Source organism: Linderina pennispora (assembly GCF_002104995.1).
Source record: "Linderina pennispora strain ATCC 12442 chromosome Unknown DL89scaffold_2, whole genome shotgun sequence".
NCBI lineage: Eukaryota > Fungi > Kickxellomycota > Kickxellomycetes > Kickxellales > Kickxellaceae > Linderina > Linderina pennispora.
This window is the reverse complement of record NW_024468250.1, coordinates 639,727-655,527: the sequence shown is the minus strand read 5'-3', so window position 1 is coordinate 655,527 and position 15,801 is coordinate 639,727. Positions and strand designations below refer to the sequence as shown.

The 15,801-nt window shown below is 55.4% G+C and overlaps 4 protein-coding genes across 4 annotated transcripts; 2 read left to right on the top strand and 2 right to left on the bottom strand.

The window, feature by feature from the left end:
- Positions 1-784: 784 nt before the first annotated feature.
- On the bottom strand, positions 785-2,661 carry DL89DRAFT_265094 (PTR2-domain-containing protein; the record flags this gene model as incomplete). Its single annotated transcript, XM_040886513.1, is given in 6 exon segments — positions 785-829; positions 858-1,037; positions 1,081-1,548; positions 1,598-2,116; positions 2,136-2,490; positions 2,510-2,661. The coding sequence occupies 6 exon segments, from the start codon at positions 2,512-2,514 to the stop codon at positions 785-787; spliced, it is 1,572 nt and encodes a 523-aa protein (XP_040746262.1). The 5' UTR covers positions 2,515-2,661.
- A 2,302-nt stretch (positions 2,662-4,963) lies between these two features.
- On the bottom strand, positions 4,964-8,609 carry DL89DRAFT_320645 (Pkinase-domain-containing protein; the record flags this gene model as incomplete). The annotated part of the gene is made up of 6 exons (XM_040891224.1): positions 7,798-8,609; positions 7,499-7,596; positions 5,900-7,054; positions 5,768-5,865; positions 5,322-5,730; positions 4,964-5,287 (listed from the first exon to the last, which is right to left on the bottom strand). The coding sequence occupies exons 1-6, from the start codon at positions 8,327-8,329 to the stop codon at positions 4,964-4,966; spliced, it is 2,616 nt and encodes an 871-aa protein (XP_040746261.1). The 5' UTR covers positions 8,330-8,609.
- Positions 8,610-9,746: 1,137 nt separating this feature from the next.
- Positions 9,747-14,805, top strand: DL89DRAFT_84830 (uncharacterized protein). Its single transcript, XM_040892156.1, has 2 exons — positions 9,747-9,845; positions 9,955-14,805. Exon 2 carries the CDS (start codon positions 10,036-10,038, stop codon positions 14,527-14,529), a length of 4,494 nt encoding a protein of 1,497 aa, XP_040746260.1. The 5' UTR covers positions 9,747-9,845; positions 9,955-10,035; the 3' UTR covers positions 14,530-14,805.
- Positions 14,806-15,029: 224 nt separating this feature from the next.
- On the top strand, positions 15,030-15,498 carry DL89DRAFT_265091 (uncharacterized protein). The gene has a single exon (XM_040886512.1). It carries the CDS (start codon positions 15,081-15,083, stop codon positions 15,288-15,290), a length of 210 nt encoding a protein of 69 aa, XP_040746259.1. The 5' UTR covers positions 15,030-15,080; the 3' UTR covers positions 15,291-15,498.
- Positions 15,499-15,801: the final 303 nt, after the last annotated feature.

Below are 15,801 nucleotides of genomic sequence, written 5' to 3'. Positions count from 1 at the left end.
CTAAACACATTGCCATTCTCTGGCCTCGGGCTTTCGTCCCACATTGTTGTCGCTTGGATTTCTGCAGCAAAAAAGCGGGTGGTAGAGCCAAGCAACGGTATGATTAAAATGCTGGGAATGCAGAAGGGAAAGGAGGTTCGCGCTTGTTTACTTTTTGCTCCTTAGCGTAGAGGCAGGTCTGAGAAATTCAGCCCGATTTCTATTGGTCTGTCACGTGATCTTGTTGTCAATAGCTTGGAAAGCCAGCAACTGCCCTTGATGTGTGGGTAAAGTACGCCTCTCCACCACACCCACCCTTTTTGCCTGCGAGCACAGCCGGCTTAGATGGGCATGAAAAGCCGCATAGTGCATTTGGCACAATGCTGATATCTTCATATAACCATACAACTGTATATTCCAAATAAGGGACAGTGGTACATGCAGCATGCCGTTTGGCTGGTACGTCTCCTCTCAGGTACACCTGGGCAGTGCCGATGGAACTAGATGCATTCGGATATCAGCGAGATGCTTAAAGGCCAGCAGAGACAGCGACGGCAACAAGAAAAAAAACCTCCCCATCCAACATCAAAACCGGTTCAAACCGTCCCGAGTTTAGCGCATAGCGAGGGAAGGGTAATTTTCGCCTAGCTCTACCTCCTGCTAGCAGCCGCTAATCCTCCGGAAATTAAGTTCCAGTCATGTGCAAGCATGGCAGCGCGGGAAATTTCGTTCACATGCTACTGCACATCAGAAAGTGCCTGCAAAGAGAAAAAAAAGAGCCATGTTATTTGGACAAAAGAATCCGCTAGTTCTTCTCAAACTCGAGCTTGCCAAGGTACTCGTCCTGGTCCTGCCTGGTCGTACTTGCGGAAGCAGACATAGAACAGGACGGTGAATCCACCCATGAGGCCACCGACAATGGCAAAGTTCTTGACCAGGTGTGGGTTGGTGGAGATCGAGTTGAAGCAGAACGCCAGGATCGAGCCACCGGCGTTGGTCAGCAGGAACAGTGACATGATAATCGACTTCATGCTCTCAGGCGCCTTCTTGTACGCATACTCGAGACCAGTGACTGAAGCGAAGATCTCAGGCAATCGCCACCAGAATGTAGCACGGCACCTGGATAGCAGCCGTGATGTCGTTGTTGCTATGGTGCACGCCGTTGACCTTCTGCGACGGGTACTCGTACCACGGGCCGGTCTTGTAGATGAAGTGCTGCACCACGGCGGCATACGCCATCGCGACAGCAGCAAACGTGAAGCCCAGGGTGATACGGGTGACCGGGCGCAGCTCGAGGCCGCAGCGACGGAAGCCAGGGTAGATGAGACGGTCGAAAAAGGGGATCAGGATGATGATGACCAGCGGGTCGATGTTCTGCATAATGTCGTTCGGCACCTTGCCTGTGATCATCTGGCCGGACTGCGACACCAGGTTGTTCGACATTTGCCCGTAGCAGAGCCAGAACACTGGGTAGCACAGGAAGATCTTGGACGCGCGCACCGCCACGCTCAGCTCCTCGACGAACTTGTCGTCCCAGTCCATGTTCAGGCCCGCCACATTGTACGACGGCTTGGCGATAGTGCAGCCAGTTAATCGGCTTGTTGGTCGTCTCGTTCACGATCAGCCGGTTCTCCGCCTTCGCCGCCTTGTGGTTCTTGATACCGGCGCGGATCACACGGTACGCCTTCAGGATGATCGAGCCCGTGGGCTTGGTGATCACGTACTGGTTGCGGCCCAGGTAGAACACGGTCACACACACAACGAACATGCACGTCGGCAGCAGGAAAGCAGGCCAGAAGTCAATCTTCGCCTCCATCTCCGTCGTCGCAATCGCCGACAGACCACCCACGTTGATGGACCAGTAGAACCAGTTGAAGATCGACTGCACCGTGACCTCGCGATCAACCACCACCTCAGTGCCGTCCTTTCTCTTGCGCACAAACGGACGATACCGCCCGTACTGCTCGGCAACCATCGGCGACACGTTCGATTTGATACCGCCGGTACCCAGACCAATCGTAATCATGGCAATAATGAGGCCAGGCAGCGCACCGCCGTGCCGAATCGACGCCGGAATCGAGGTCAGGGTCAGAATCAGGTCGCCTAGTGTGTAGATGCATCCGAACAGCAGAATGGTCTTGTACTTGCCCAGCCACTGGTCGGCAATAACCGCACCAAAAATCGGGGTCAGGATAGCACCAGAACTGGAAGAAGTTACCCAGTCCAGTCGCCATCGACTGGCCGCCGTTGATGGCTCCCGGGTCGGAACCAGGGATCTTGTAGTCGTTCTGGATGTAGTTCTGGAACGGACCGGTGATACCGTAGTATGTGAAGCGCTCGCAGAACTCAGTCAGCACCACGAATATCGCGGCAATTGGCAGACGGTCGCTGACGCGCCGAAGCGTGTTCATATCCTCCTCGGTGGCCCAGCGCTCACCCTCCCGCAGGTAGTCCTCGGGATGGTCTGGGTGCAGGTCCTCCTTGTGGATAGAGTCGTGCTCCGACGACAGCCTTGTTGACAGTAGCAGACGACATTGCTATGTGTCGGGAATATTATCACTTAAGTAGCTAATAGGAAGATAACAGTAAAGCAGTAAATGACTGGTACAAATGGCCGTCCAATATGGAATAGGCACGATAGAAGGAGAAATCAACAAGAACGTTCCTTGCTGGATTAGAAAGTAAGGGGAAATAGAAGCCTTCTGGGGGAGAAAGGATTGGAGGAAAACGGTGGCTACTGGGGATGCGCATGGCGTCCTCCAGGCAATGGCATTTTATACCCTGGCAAATGAAGCGACCAAAGCCAAAGCCAAAGTAGGGAGAGCCTGTGTGCGGGGGAGCGAACAACGCATATGCACAATAAGCGACAAATGCGAGGGGGTAGGTTGTCTTCCACCCCCCTCCCTGGACGAAAAGGGTGTGGGTGCTCACGCCAAGAGGCAATGCACTTGCTAGACAGCACTTTTATGAGCATGCGAAAGTTTGCTTGAGCTTGACAATCTCCTCTGAGAAAGCAGCATGCTGAAAAAGCAGCTCCGGGTGCATCTCCGGCGCAGCGAATACCGCACCAAGAGCGGATGGGCAGTGAACACTCCAGCAAAAAAGAGCGACATCTGCGGTTGAGGGATCATCCGTCGACAGCACAAAGAGATGAATGCTGGCACAGCCGGCGGACCTAGTTGGTCTCTAGCGAAAAAAGATGCAGCAGATGCTTCCAATTGCATATGGCCCCAGTCTTGTCCTTCCTTGCGCGCTTTTGCTCTTCCATCACGCACGCTGCATGCTGCATCCCAGGGCGATCTCTGTCTAGATGACATGCTATTTGTCCCACGGCCGGGCGATGGAATCTCTAACAAAGGGCGGAATGTGACAGCCGGTACTCACAGGGCCAATGTGGGCTCACTTTTGCACACACTGTGTTCTACATTTAGGCAAACAGGCTACCTGTTTCCCAGACACGCTCCTCTCCTACCTCACCCCACGATACCCCAAAAATACATATCGTCGCGTCGAAGTCCGCATGCTGCTTTTTTGGAGTGCCTGCTCATTTGGGATGCGCACTGGCGTATTGGGACAAGATAGCAAGCAAATGGCGGAAGTGGCAAATGTGGGAATGCCAACTATGAATAATTTCTAGAAACTGCAAGCCAGCTTCCCGCAGGACACATCCCCTATTGGCATCCACCACACATGCCGACCTGGCATGGCAGCTGTACACTCTAGTCCGGCCGCAGGCGGGATGACCACATGACATGTCATCTCCGCCACCCTTTCGACGTGAGAACAACCAACTGCATCATGCATGTCTTGTCCCGAGTCAGAAAAATGTGAATATGGAACTGCCGACGTCCGCTAAATGAATGGACGCGTCTACTGACGGTCGCTCTGAGCCACCAGCAGCCTGGCCCTCGGGCGACACAGAGCATCCAAACAAGCCTTGCGCATCATAGCAAAGTCCGCCGTGGCAACGCCAGCCTAGATCGACCCCTGCCCCGCTTCGCACCAGTCTCACTTTCTGCAAAAAAGGAGACAGAGGTACACCTGTCGCATCGATCTGTTGTTGATGGCGAATTGCAGCGTGTTTGTGTTTACTCTTCGCCATCCGGGAATCCCACCCACTGGAAGAGGACGGAGCGTCAGAGTGCCAATCCTCTTCCGCACCATATATGGATCGGCCCAACATCTTAATAAGCCCGGCCGCTCACTTCATGTAGGGGTATTAGTGCGGTCCCAGGTAAGCGGGTTCGTTGGTTCGCTGCTGGAGCACAAGGACTGGCCGGCTCCCTGCCTTTTATAGAGGTTCCGATACCAGATCCGTTATTATGACTCACACAAGGCTATCCTGGGGCGATGCTGTGCTGGGGCTGGGCGGATCTGGCAAGCACATGGTTGCGGGCTTGATCTTGGACTGCGATTATGAGGGATCTGTTCCCAGGCCTGCTCCGGAAAATTGTCCGCACATAGATATGCCTTGCATGTGTCAGGGCGGATGCTGCCTAATAGGCCTAGTTTACAGCCTGCCGGGTCTGCTGACAACCGGATCCAAACGAAAAGCAGCACCCATGGGGAGATACAGCTAGTTATCAAGGCAGTCTCTGGCAACGCATGTTACTGAGGTATACGCAAATAAAAATAAAGAAAATACTAACGGTAAAGAAAAAAAAAAAAAAAAAAAGTCTCAGAGAAACAACGCAATAGGTCTCAGGTGGCGGGCACTGGTCCACGCACCACATGCTTGGTGTCCGCGGCCAGACCACAATGCATAAATCCACAATTGATATATATTTTCTGCTGATAAAGGGAGATGCTGGTATAAATGTGCACCAGGAACAAGAGTATAGAAGGGCAAGGGAGGGGATGATCTGAGGGGTGACTTGAACAAGAAGAGGAAGAAAAAGAAGAGGAGAGATGGAGGGCTTGAATATGAGGGTGTGTTTTCGAGATTGGCAAAGTTGTTAAAGAGAAAGGATAAAAGAGGTAGAGATTAGTGCGGTGCTGTACGAATGGCCTCCCGGGCCGCCCTGATCAGCGGCGCCAGGGAGCGCAGCGGATCAGCCTTCTGCAGGAACGGATGCCTGAGCAGCTCAGTCGCATTCGGCCGCTTCGACTCCTTGACCTCGAGCGCCTGGCTCAAAAAGTCCCTAAACACCATCGACAGGCTCTCGGGGTTCTGGATCTTTGGCGTCCCGTTCGTTGCAATCAGGTACAGCGCGCGGATCGGGTTTTCGTTCAGGTACGGTGGCTCGCCTTCCACCATCTCGATCGCCATGATGCCCAGCGACCACACGTCCACCTTGGGCCCATACTCCTTGCGCATCACCACCTCGGGCGACATCCAGTACGGCGTGCCCACCATTCGTCGTGCGCTTCGCCGCGTTCTCCGTCAGCTGCGCGCAGAATCCAAAGTCAGTCAGCTTGATGTCGCCATTCATCGACAGCAGCACGTTGTCGGACTTGATGTCACGGTGGATCACGCCCTTCGAATGCAGATGCTCCAGGCCCTCCAGGGTCTCTCGGCACACCGTGGCGATCTGGCCCTCGGTCATCAGGTTGTTAGTCACGACGTCCGTTAGACTGCCACCCTCCATGTACTCCATGACCACCCACAGATCGCCGCGGTGCAGGAAGCTGTCGATGAAATTCACAATGTTCTTGTGCTTGCTCTCCCGCATCACCAGAATCTCGTTGATGATCAGGTCCTTCTTCGGCTGCTTCTCCAGGTTCATCTGCTTGATCGCCACAATGTTGGAGCTGCCCACCGGCTGCGCTGTGAACACACCGCCCTGACGCGCCCTGCCCGATCTTGACGAAATTGCGGTACAGCAGCGTCGGGTCGTTCGGGTTGCAGATCGACTGCAACCGCATCACAACCTCGTCCGTCGACGGCTGGTTCGTCCTGGCGGGGACGTGGCCGGGGTACCGGCTGTGGCTGGCCCTGCATCGGCTGCTGCGGTGGAGGTACCGGCTGCTGCGGCTTAGGCATCGCCGACTTGCTGGGCATCGTTTGGTGACGCTGCACAGGCTGCTGGGGCTGTTGTGCCGCCGACTTGGTCTGGTAAACCGCCTGCTGCAGCTGGGGCACCGGCTGCTGTGCCTGCCCGTAGTTGTTGGGCATCGGGCCGCGCTGCTTGAGCTGATGACTGCTCGACTGCTTCTTCAGCGCCGATGGATGTGTGCCGTGCATGGTCGCGCTCTGTTGCGGCATCCCGGGCTGTGACTGCTGAGCGTGGTGGTGCGACGACCCCTGCATGTTCTTTGGGTGTGTTGGCAGCGTCTGGCCGCGCTTCAGTGCATGCTGCTGCTGTTGCTGCTGTTGCTGCTGGGCCTGAATCTGCGCCTGCATTTGCTGCTGTGCCTGCTGCTGGAGAACACCGAACGACGGTTGCTTCTTGATCTGCTGCGGCTGCTGGGATGACGACGACGACGACGACGACGGGAACTGCTGGACACTTGCGCTGGCGTGCACCTTGGGAGCCTTGGGAGTCGTGGTGCCCGACGACGACTGGCTGTACGACGGCTTTGGCCCCGACGTCGTTGCCCGCTGCGGCTGGCGGTATCTAGTCTGCTCGCCGTCCTCATCAAAGGCACGCTGCATCTGCTGCGTTGCCACCGCCGACTGGTGCCGTGCTCCGTCGCTGTTCGTGTACTGATGGTGGTGACTGGTAGTGGCGCCAGGCGCGCGGTACTGCGGCGAGTACTGGTCAGCCGGCTGCTGTGGCGGGCGCTCCAGCGACGTGTTGATTGGGTTTACCAGCGACCCGTCCTCGCCAATGTTTGGCAGCTGCGGCGGCGGGGTCCTGGCGGGCGTGCCCTCGGCGCTGGGTTGCTGACGGTGCTCGCGCTGAGCGTGCAGAATAGTCTGCTGCTGCTGTTGCTGTTGCTGCTGCTGGCGTCCTGCGTCAGGAGCTGATCCGTTGTCCACACCGGCCATCTTCTTCCACACCATGTCGTCCATGTGCTTTGTGTTCTCCTGGTAGAAGCGCATCACCTCCATCACCGCCTGCGGATTCGCCTCCTGGTCCTGCTTGGTGATGCCAGCCTCGCGCAGCATAATCGACCACTCGCGCGGCAGTCCCTACAAATTAAAACAATAAGGCGCCGCCCATGTGCAATAATTAGGATGTGCATCGGTGATGCTTGTGTTGATCAAGAAGGCCGACAAGAAGCGTGACAAAAAAGAAGCTCAGTCAGTCTCAGCTTCCGGCTCCCAATTAGGAAACAGGCCAGGCCCGCCGACGTGTTTGGCTGGCCCCACTGCCCGGAGCACAGCAAGACAGGCGCTGAAGAGGGGAATGGGTGGTTAAGAAGGGCAGAAAATTCCCCCCAGTGAGCATGCGAATGGTAAATCATGGCAAGCTACATGCTTTTGCAGCCATTTGAAAGAGAAAAAGATCAAAACAAATGGTGCTGCAGCCTCTCCCTTTTTTTATTCCATAGGCGGTCCCAGCGGCTGGCAGCCTTCAGAGCGCCTTTTCATAAAGGAGAGCAAAAAGTGCAGCCAGAGTATCCCTCTACTTACCGTGAACTCGCCCGTCTCGTTGTTGAAGCCGACGTGCGTGAGGTGAATGGGGTTGTACGGCGCAGAAATCTCAGACCGATTGTCGCCAGACAACGAGTCTAGAATAGCGACAATTAAGCAAGGTGAAGAAACGAGTAGGTTAGTTTAAATGCAACAAAGGCTATACCCCTTCCCAGAGGCCGCGGTTCAGCAGCGAGCCTCGCAGAGGAGAGAATAGCCCACGACAGCAGGCGTGCTCGTTTTTCGCTGCGCGTCACAAAAGATAGAAAGTGAACGAGCATGGGGGTTTGCTTTCTTACCAGACTCCTTACCAAACATCGACGAGAACAGCTTGTTGACTGCTCCCTTGAACGACTTGTTGCCCTGCGAGTTGTCGACCTGGATGGGCTCCAGCTGGCCCAGATATGTGCTATTAAGGGGTTTCCCGTCCGAGTATTTGCGCGTCGGCAGGCTCTGCTGCAGATTGCCTGCTGTGGTCTTGCTCCGCTGCAGCGTGTTTCCCGGACCGTGGCCCGACTTCTTGGGCGGCGGCGGCGCCTGCCGTGACGGGACCATGCCGCCCTGCGCAAACTCGCCCGAGCCGTTTGCATACCCGCCATTGGGCGTCCCGGAGACCGAGCTGGATGGAGCATGCCGTGACCCCGACGGCGGTGCCGGTGCGCTGCGCCGCGGGATAAACGAATCGGGCGCCTCGAGCCGCGACGAATCAGCGAACGCCGGATCCATTCCCTGCTCGCCGTAAATTTGCGTTGCAGAGAGACCGCCGTGGTAGGCTTGCTCCCCCGGCGGGGTGATGGGCTGTGACCCTCCGTGTCCTTGGCTTTCGTTCATCTTGCGAATGAGAGAGTGAAATGTAAGGTTTTAAGAAAAAGGGAGTGGACAAAAAGAGAGAATAGCGAGTAATAAACAAGAAAGATTTTTCGGGACTTTCCAGTAAAGTGGGTTTCGATAGAGGAACGGAGCAAGTGCAGCTAAAAGATTATATGGTTGTTTTTCATCCAGCCACAGTGGCCTGCTGTGCGTTAGTTGAGGATCCGTTGGTACAGGCGCGTGCAAGGGTGAAATGTAGGTTAACGAAGAGGGAATTAAATGAGGTGTTTTGCAAAGATGAGAAGAGAAAAAGGCCAGTGTATTCTAGACCCACCGTGTTGCTCAAATCGCTTGCGAGACGGGCCAACCAAGGTAGATCATGTATAGAGCCACACAATGAAGCAGGCTGATTCGACGGCTCTCCCCCCGCTCCCCTCCTGTCTTGCGAGAAATAAGCGCAAGTGAGAACTGCCTGTCAGAAAGACACCGCCATACGCGAAGCCCTCACACCTCTTTGTTGGCGCTATGGCCCTCGAGGTTCCCAGGCCTGAAATGACATCAATACACAAGCAGGCAGTGTATAATAAGAACTCTCCCTGGTCCAGCAAGCCCATTTGGGAACTGGCGCCCAGGTCTGCATATTGCCCCTTGTGCGAGGTACTTATTGACAGCACTGATCCGGAATGGAAAACAGAACCTTGCAAGTGCTGCCCGCCCGATGCTCTGCTCGCGGCCCAAGCCCGAGATTGGGCCTGTCTTGGAATTCGCATCAGCGATATGCCTTCTTCATAATGTTCATATTGGAACCAGTTCATGTACTGCATTCGCAGTTTCGATGCCGCCACCAGCGCAGTTCCCGCCAACTGTGGCGACACCATCAGACACAATGGAGCCGCGGCTCGCCCCGACTCGGCTTGTCGATTTTTTATCGCGGAGTGCGTGCTGAGACCCGGCCCAATCAGCGCGGCAGAGGTCAGTTGCTCAAAAACTTCCTCCACGTCCATCGAAGAAGCGCGCATTTGCTCTCTTTGAAAAATGGATTTGGCCGTTGCGCTCTCTGAAAAAAACAAAGCACTTTTTTTTCTCCCTCCTTGCACACAAAATCATTTTTAACTCTACGGAACCAACTCTGATGCTGCATCAAGGCATGCCCAACGCAGACACAGCACAGACAGAGCAGAGCAAGAGGCATGCGCCTGCTCGGGTAGAGAAAGGTAAGGGACCAGCGCTTGCTGAGGTAATAAAGCTGGTGGACCATCTCGAGACTGCCACTGCTAGGCCAAAGAAGGGTCCGAGCGACCCAGAAAAATAATTATGCGGTCCGGGCAAATAGGATGTCGACGTTGGCTCTGGTCAAGTACCTCCAAGTGCCAGCTCTGACAACGCATTTTTTTTCGTCCACGACTTTTTTTTCTTCACGCATGAGCATTCCATTTCAACCTGCTGCCCGCTTCAAAATACCACGACCTACTAACATGCCGACTTGTTCGTGACTGTACCTCGGTTACCGCTCACCTGCCGTGGCTAATACATAGAGGTACGTATACGTGAAATCTCAAAATGGGAAAATAAATAGTACTATATTGAAACCTACCCCTGCGAGCAAATAGCAATTTTGCTGCTAAGCACTAAATCGTTTTTTGTAGCTCCACTTTCTCATTGCGCACTACCTGTCGCAGAGCACTCTCCGGGACGCGACGGCGCCGCTGCTGGCAGCACTGGAGGCAATGCCGGCCATGCTGCCCGAGCGGCATGACTGGCAGGGAAATTTACATTCGCGCTCATACAGCGAGCTTGCTCGCGAGCTCCCGCATGTAAAAGGCACTGAGCTACTGCGTGTAATGCAGGCATTGACCGATAGAGACACAGCTGAGCTGCAGACCGCCGGTGGGACGGTCCTAGGACGGACAACCCGCCGATCACAAAAACCTATGCCAATCACGGCCCGGATACGCGAGCGGCACACCAACCCGTCGCGGCAGCTGCACCAGTCACAGCGTCTCCCAGTCTCGATATTTGCCAGTGCGCGCAAGCTGGTGCGCTGCCATGGACACAAGTTCCCGACATTCTGCGTTAGCTTTGACCGCACGTCGCGGCGCATGATCACGGGGAGCGACGACTACCTGGTCAAAGTGTGGTGCACACGCACCGGCTACCTCATCAACTCGCTGAAGGGACACCAGGACGTGGTTACCGATATCACCATCAACACCGAAAACACCCTGGTCGCGTCGTCGTCGCAGGACGGCTCAGTGCGGATCTGGAACTTAAAATCCGGCGAGCCACGCGCTGTCCTGGTCGCTCACGCCACTGGCCGCAACAAGTCTGTCACCGCAGTGCGCTTTTCGCCGTCGCCAGTGCCACAGCTGCGTTTCCTGGCCACGTCCTGCGACGATGGACTGTGCCGCCTCTATCGCTGGAGTCGCGAGTCGCTCACGGTGGATTCGACACCCATCGAAATTGATGCCAGGCCAGACACACGTGACAGCATCACGGCATTCACATTCAACCACACAGGTTCACGCTTCGCTGTGGCCACAAAGGGCGGATACATCAGCATCTACTCGACCATCGCAGGCGCCGTCAACGCCCAGCCTGGCCAGTCGTGGGGCGAGCCAAAGCTGATCAAGCGGCTGGCAGCACACGATGATAGCATCACGACGCTGGCGTTCAGCGGCGATGGCGAGATGCTGCTGTCAGGCGCAAACGACGGCACAGCCAAGGTGTGGAAATGTGATAGCGCCATGTCGGCATGGCACTCAGTCACAGCTGATGTCAAAGAGCCCGTGCCACCGCCGGAGGATATCCTGCCACTGGCACTGACCAGTGCATGGGCCGAGCCAACCGCGCCTAGGGCAGAACTAAACCAGCCGGCGCCACTGCCCACGGCACTGCCTGCTGATGCCCAGCAGCCGCCAGCACAGACAATGCTGGCTGATGGCATCATGTCGGTAGCCGGGCTACCGTCCGCAGCAGCAGCCGCAGCAGCCTCTGAGCCCAGCAGTGCAGTGATCGAACAAAACCGCTTTGCCTTGGCCGACCAGCTTGCATCTGTCGGCATCAGCAGCCCTGCTGAGCTGGTGGCGGACAGCGCAACAGCGGCAGCCCCGGCAGCCCCGGCAGCCCCTACAGACGCACCTGCCGGCGCTCCTGAAGCTGCTACCGACTCAACAACGCCAGCGCCGCTCACTGTAAAGCGCATCGAGACGAACCAGGTCGCCTGGATGTGCGACAGCTCGCATGTCATCATCAGCAACAATCTCGGCACTGTCTTTCTCTTTGATCCACACACGGGGAAGACCGTCTGGAAAAAGCGCGCCCACAGCGTCGCCGACACGTTTGTTCTGATCCCCCACCCCACCGACCCGCGGATCGCCGTCTCGGGTGGCTACGACGGTCGTGCTATCATCTGGGACGTGAGCACCGGCAACATCGTAAATGAGCTAAAGGTCGGCGAGCAGCTCTTTGACGGCGCGTTCTCCGAGGACGGACTTACCTTTGCGCTGGCTAGTGAGAGCGGCGCGGCAACGCTGTTTGGCCTTGGTCCAACGTGGGCGTACGATGATGCAAACAAAATGCCCGAGCAGACGTTTGCCAGCGACTACACGGGGATTATCATGGACGAGAACCACTTTGTCGCTGACCAGCAGATGCAGATTGCTGCGCACCTGGTGCCTCACAGCGCGCTGATGGACTTTGACGGCCGCGTGTATCGCAAGCAAAAGGGACCCAAGTTTGGTATGGGCATCACCATGGGCGTCGACAGCGAAAAATTTGCCAGTGAAGACCGTGGCCGGCTGGCTGCACTGGCTGTCGAGCTCGAGCATGCCTATCTCGACGTGCAGGCTGCACAGGCGCCTGTGGCAGAGACCCGGCCGGCACGCCGTCGCCGTAGGCGCGGCCGTCCTGCACGCTCCGAGACAGTCGAGGAGGCCATCCCGGAAGCAGACCTCCAGATCATTATCCCCATCGACGATGACAGTGACGACGAAGAGTATACAGCCGGAGAAGATGAGGAGGAGGAGGACGATGGCGTGCTGGCGTTGGATGATGACGACGACGCTGACGGTGAGAACGAAGGTGGTGCGGACCGCCGGACTGCCCTTGAACTGCTACGCAGCCGCCACAACACTGCCACAACGCGCATTCATCGCCGTGCAGGCCGCCGCACCATTGACGAAGACGACTCGGACGACGACGAGGCAGATGGCAACTCACGTGAGGATCTGGCCGATGCCGGATCGGGCAGCGAAGGGGAGGACAGTGGGTCCTTGCGTCCACGCCGCAGTCGCCGCGCTGGGCGCTTGGTCATTGAGCCCCCGTCTGAAGACTTTATCAACATGGACTCGTCCGACGAGGAGTTTGCGCTGGAGGAAGCACCTCCACGGGTCAGCACTCACCACCAACCACCGAGTACCCGTGGTCGCCGCCGTGGTCGCCCTCGCCGCCGTGGCCGCCCCCGCAACTCGGACCCGGTCGTCGCCCATGCCGATACCCGTCGGCAGATGCGCAGCCGGCGGATTGCTAGCGACTCTGAAGGCGACGATGACGATGACGACATCGACATGGAAGGCATGGCGACTGACACCAGCGAACCCGCACCTCCAGCCTCAAATGAATCAACTCCAAGGCGCAGCACCCGCTTGCACACCAACGGTACGCGGCGCACTACTATTGAGTATTCGAGCGAGGCTCTAGAAGATGACGTGTCGGACGGTCGGTCGATTCCTCAGTCACGTGCAGACCGCCGCGCCGCTCAGCCACGGGTTCCAACGTCGAACAGCAACGGTGAAGGTAGCGACTCGGACTTTGACGACATGGCACGGACGCGGGCAGGTCGGCGTCGCAGTGGCCGCAAGCCCCTGATTCCCGATGAGGAGCCGCACACATCTGCACAGGCGTCCACGTCGCGAGACAGCCCGTATGCCCCGACAGAGTGGATCTTGGCCACGCACCCAAGCACTGTTCCGTACCGGCCACAGGTGGGCGACATGATTGCGTATTTCCGCGAAGGGCACCTCGATTTCTGGGCCAGCCCGAATCGCTGCAAGCAGCTCAACGAGAAGCTCCTCCCATATGTCCAGTACCCAAATCTCTCGGTGGCTGTGTTTGGCCGTGTCGTTGGCATCACCTACGCTGTCGGCCCACCGACATACTGCACGGTCAAAATCCAGCTGTTCCGGTTCCAGACGCTGGAGGAGCTGAACACAGAGAACCCGATGCAGCATGAGCTCACTCGTCGCTACATCCAAGTGCAGTACCATGACTGCGATGGCGTTCCCGACTTCATCATTCTGTACTCGCGCTACCGCGCGTCACTGCAGCGCACGCTGAGCCGTGGCGACTCTGTTGATATCTTGTTTGACGAGGACCAGATGCACAGCGCTGAGATTATTGGGTTCAAGGATATCAAGCCGACAGCGCGGCACGCCAGCATGACTCGCCAGATCGCTCGCAACCCTTGGAAGAGCATCACAGTGCGATGGACCGAGGATGAGGAGAGCGCGGTCGAATCCAACACTGAGGGTGATACGAAGACAGAGCAGGTGTCGCCGTGGGAGCTGGATCATGACCAGGGCGTAGACTCTGAGATCCACGAGACCGAAAAGGCTGCGCTACTCGAAATTGTCGATGAGCTACGTTTGAACGACGAGTTTGGCTGGTTTATCAGCGACGTCGACTATGTCAACGACTACCCAGACTACCTGCAGAACGTCGCCTACCCTATGTGTCTCGACACGGTTAGACAGCGCATCGAGTCCGGTTTCTACCGCTACGCCTCCGCAGTCACCTTCGACATGATCCTGATCAAGGAGAATGCTGAGATCTACAACAAACCCGGCACGCCTGTCCCGGTGGCTGCCAAACACCTGCTCGATGCATACAAGTCCGTGTTTAACCAGACATTAGGCGACCATACTGAGGATGCGTCGGGCACTGAGCAGGTGTCACCGTCACGTCGGCTCCGCCGCCAGAGCTCGGCAACCAATGGCCACACCAAGCTGCAGAGCCAGCCAAGGAAGAGGAAGACGCCAATGAATGGCGGGGTAACACGGAGGTCGTCGCGCAATCGTCGGCGCAGACTATCAAATGAATCGGATGCGTCAGATGGATCAGACTATATGGCAGAGAATAACAATGGGGACGAAGATGACGATTTTGATGCCCCCGAGGACGACGAAGACGAAGACGACGACGACGACGACGGACTGTATGACTAAGCTTATCCAATACCTCAAAATATCTATATATGTTGCATATTTTTGTAATCTTCACATCCCCTGGATATCATGCATATATGCCGGGCTGGCCATGATCAGTGTTGGTTGGCTCACATTTTATTTGCCAAATGTGTTATTCAGCCCGAGAACATGCATCATACAACAAATGTATTCATCTATACGAGTACATGCCGTATATACACCAAGCATCGTTTTTTGCTATACTCATACAGCCTGCAATTTGGAAACATCACATTTGTGTCTCTTCCAAACGCCTCGTATACACATCCGTATATTCAACAAATCAACTATTTGTCAAATGCAGTATTTTCTTTCATAAAAAATTGTTGACAACTTGCACAGCAAAAATTGACATGCCTTAGACACCTGCCAACCTGTTTTCGCCAAGCCATGTTGGGATTCTGCTGAGAGCAGCCCCGAGCAGACTCAGGGAAGCACTGTGCCTTGTCTGTTTTTATAAATGGCTAATCCCCCATTCTCCTCTTTGTTTCTGCAACTTCCATACATTCCATTTTTTACACACCTTTATAATGCGCTTTTCTTTGGCAAAAAAGCCTCCCTCTGACATAGTGTCAGCGCATAGCTCTTCCACCTACACAGACACGATTAGCTCCAATACAGGTACGTTCTATCTGACGGAGGAGTTTGACAGCCCAGACAGAAAATACAGGTACTATGTAGAAAGCATATATGAACAAAAGCGCTCGCTTTTCGGCCGGCTCAAGCTTTTCAAAAGGTGAATTTTGCGCAGCCCGTGCGGCTGTGTCGATATTCACCCCATCCCCACAACAAAAGGCGTTTGTTACGGTTGAGCTCTAGCAAGCTCTACCTACTATAACCGGGGGTTTGACTTCATGATGGGAGAAATACGGTGTAAACGACCTTAGCTAGATTCTTTCGAACCGGCTGTGTAAAATAAGCATAATTGTAAAATAAACTATTTAAAAGAATCACACAGAAACCTTCTGTATTTGCACCTTGGCAGCAAAGCATAGAATTATTTCACGTAGTCGACACAATGTGCTTATTGATATAATTAAAGCCTATTTATCAAAGAATGTGATCTATAAATCAGAGGCGACGAAATGCCATCATCTATCCAGCATGTCACATGTATGATGTAGTCAGATGATAGGTTGTCAAATGCAGCAAATTTTATATTCATTGTTTGCAATTTTAGGATGCATGTCATAATGTGGAAGAAGATCTATGCTGAAATTAGCGCCTTGTTCGTTGGGGTTCGGTGTATAC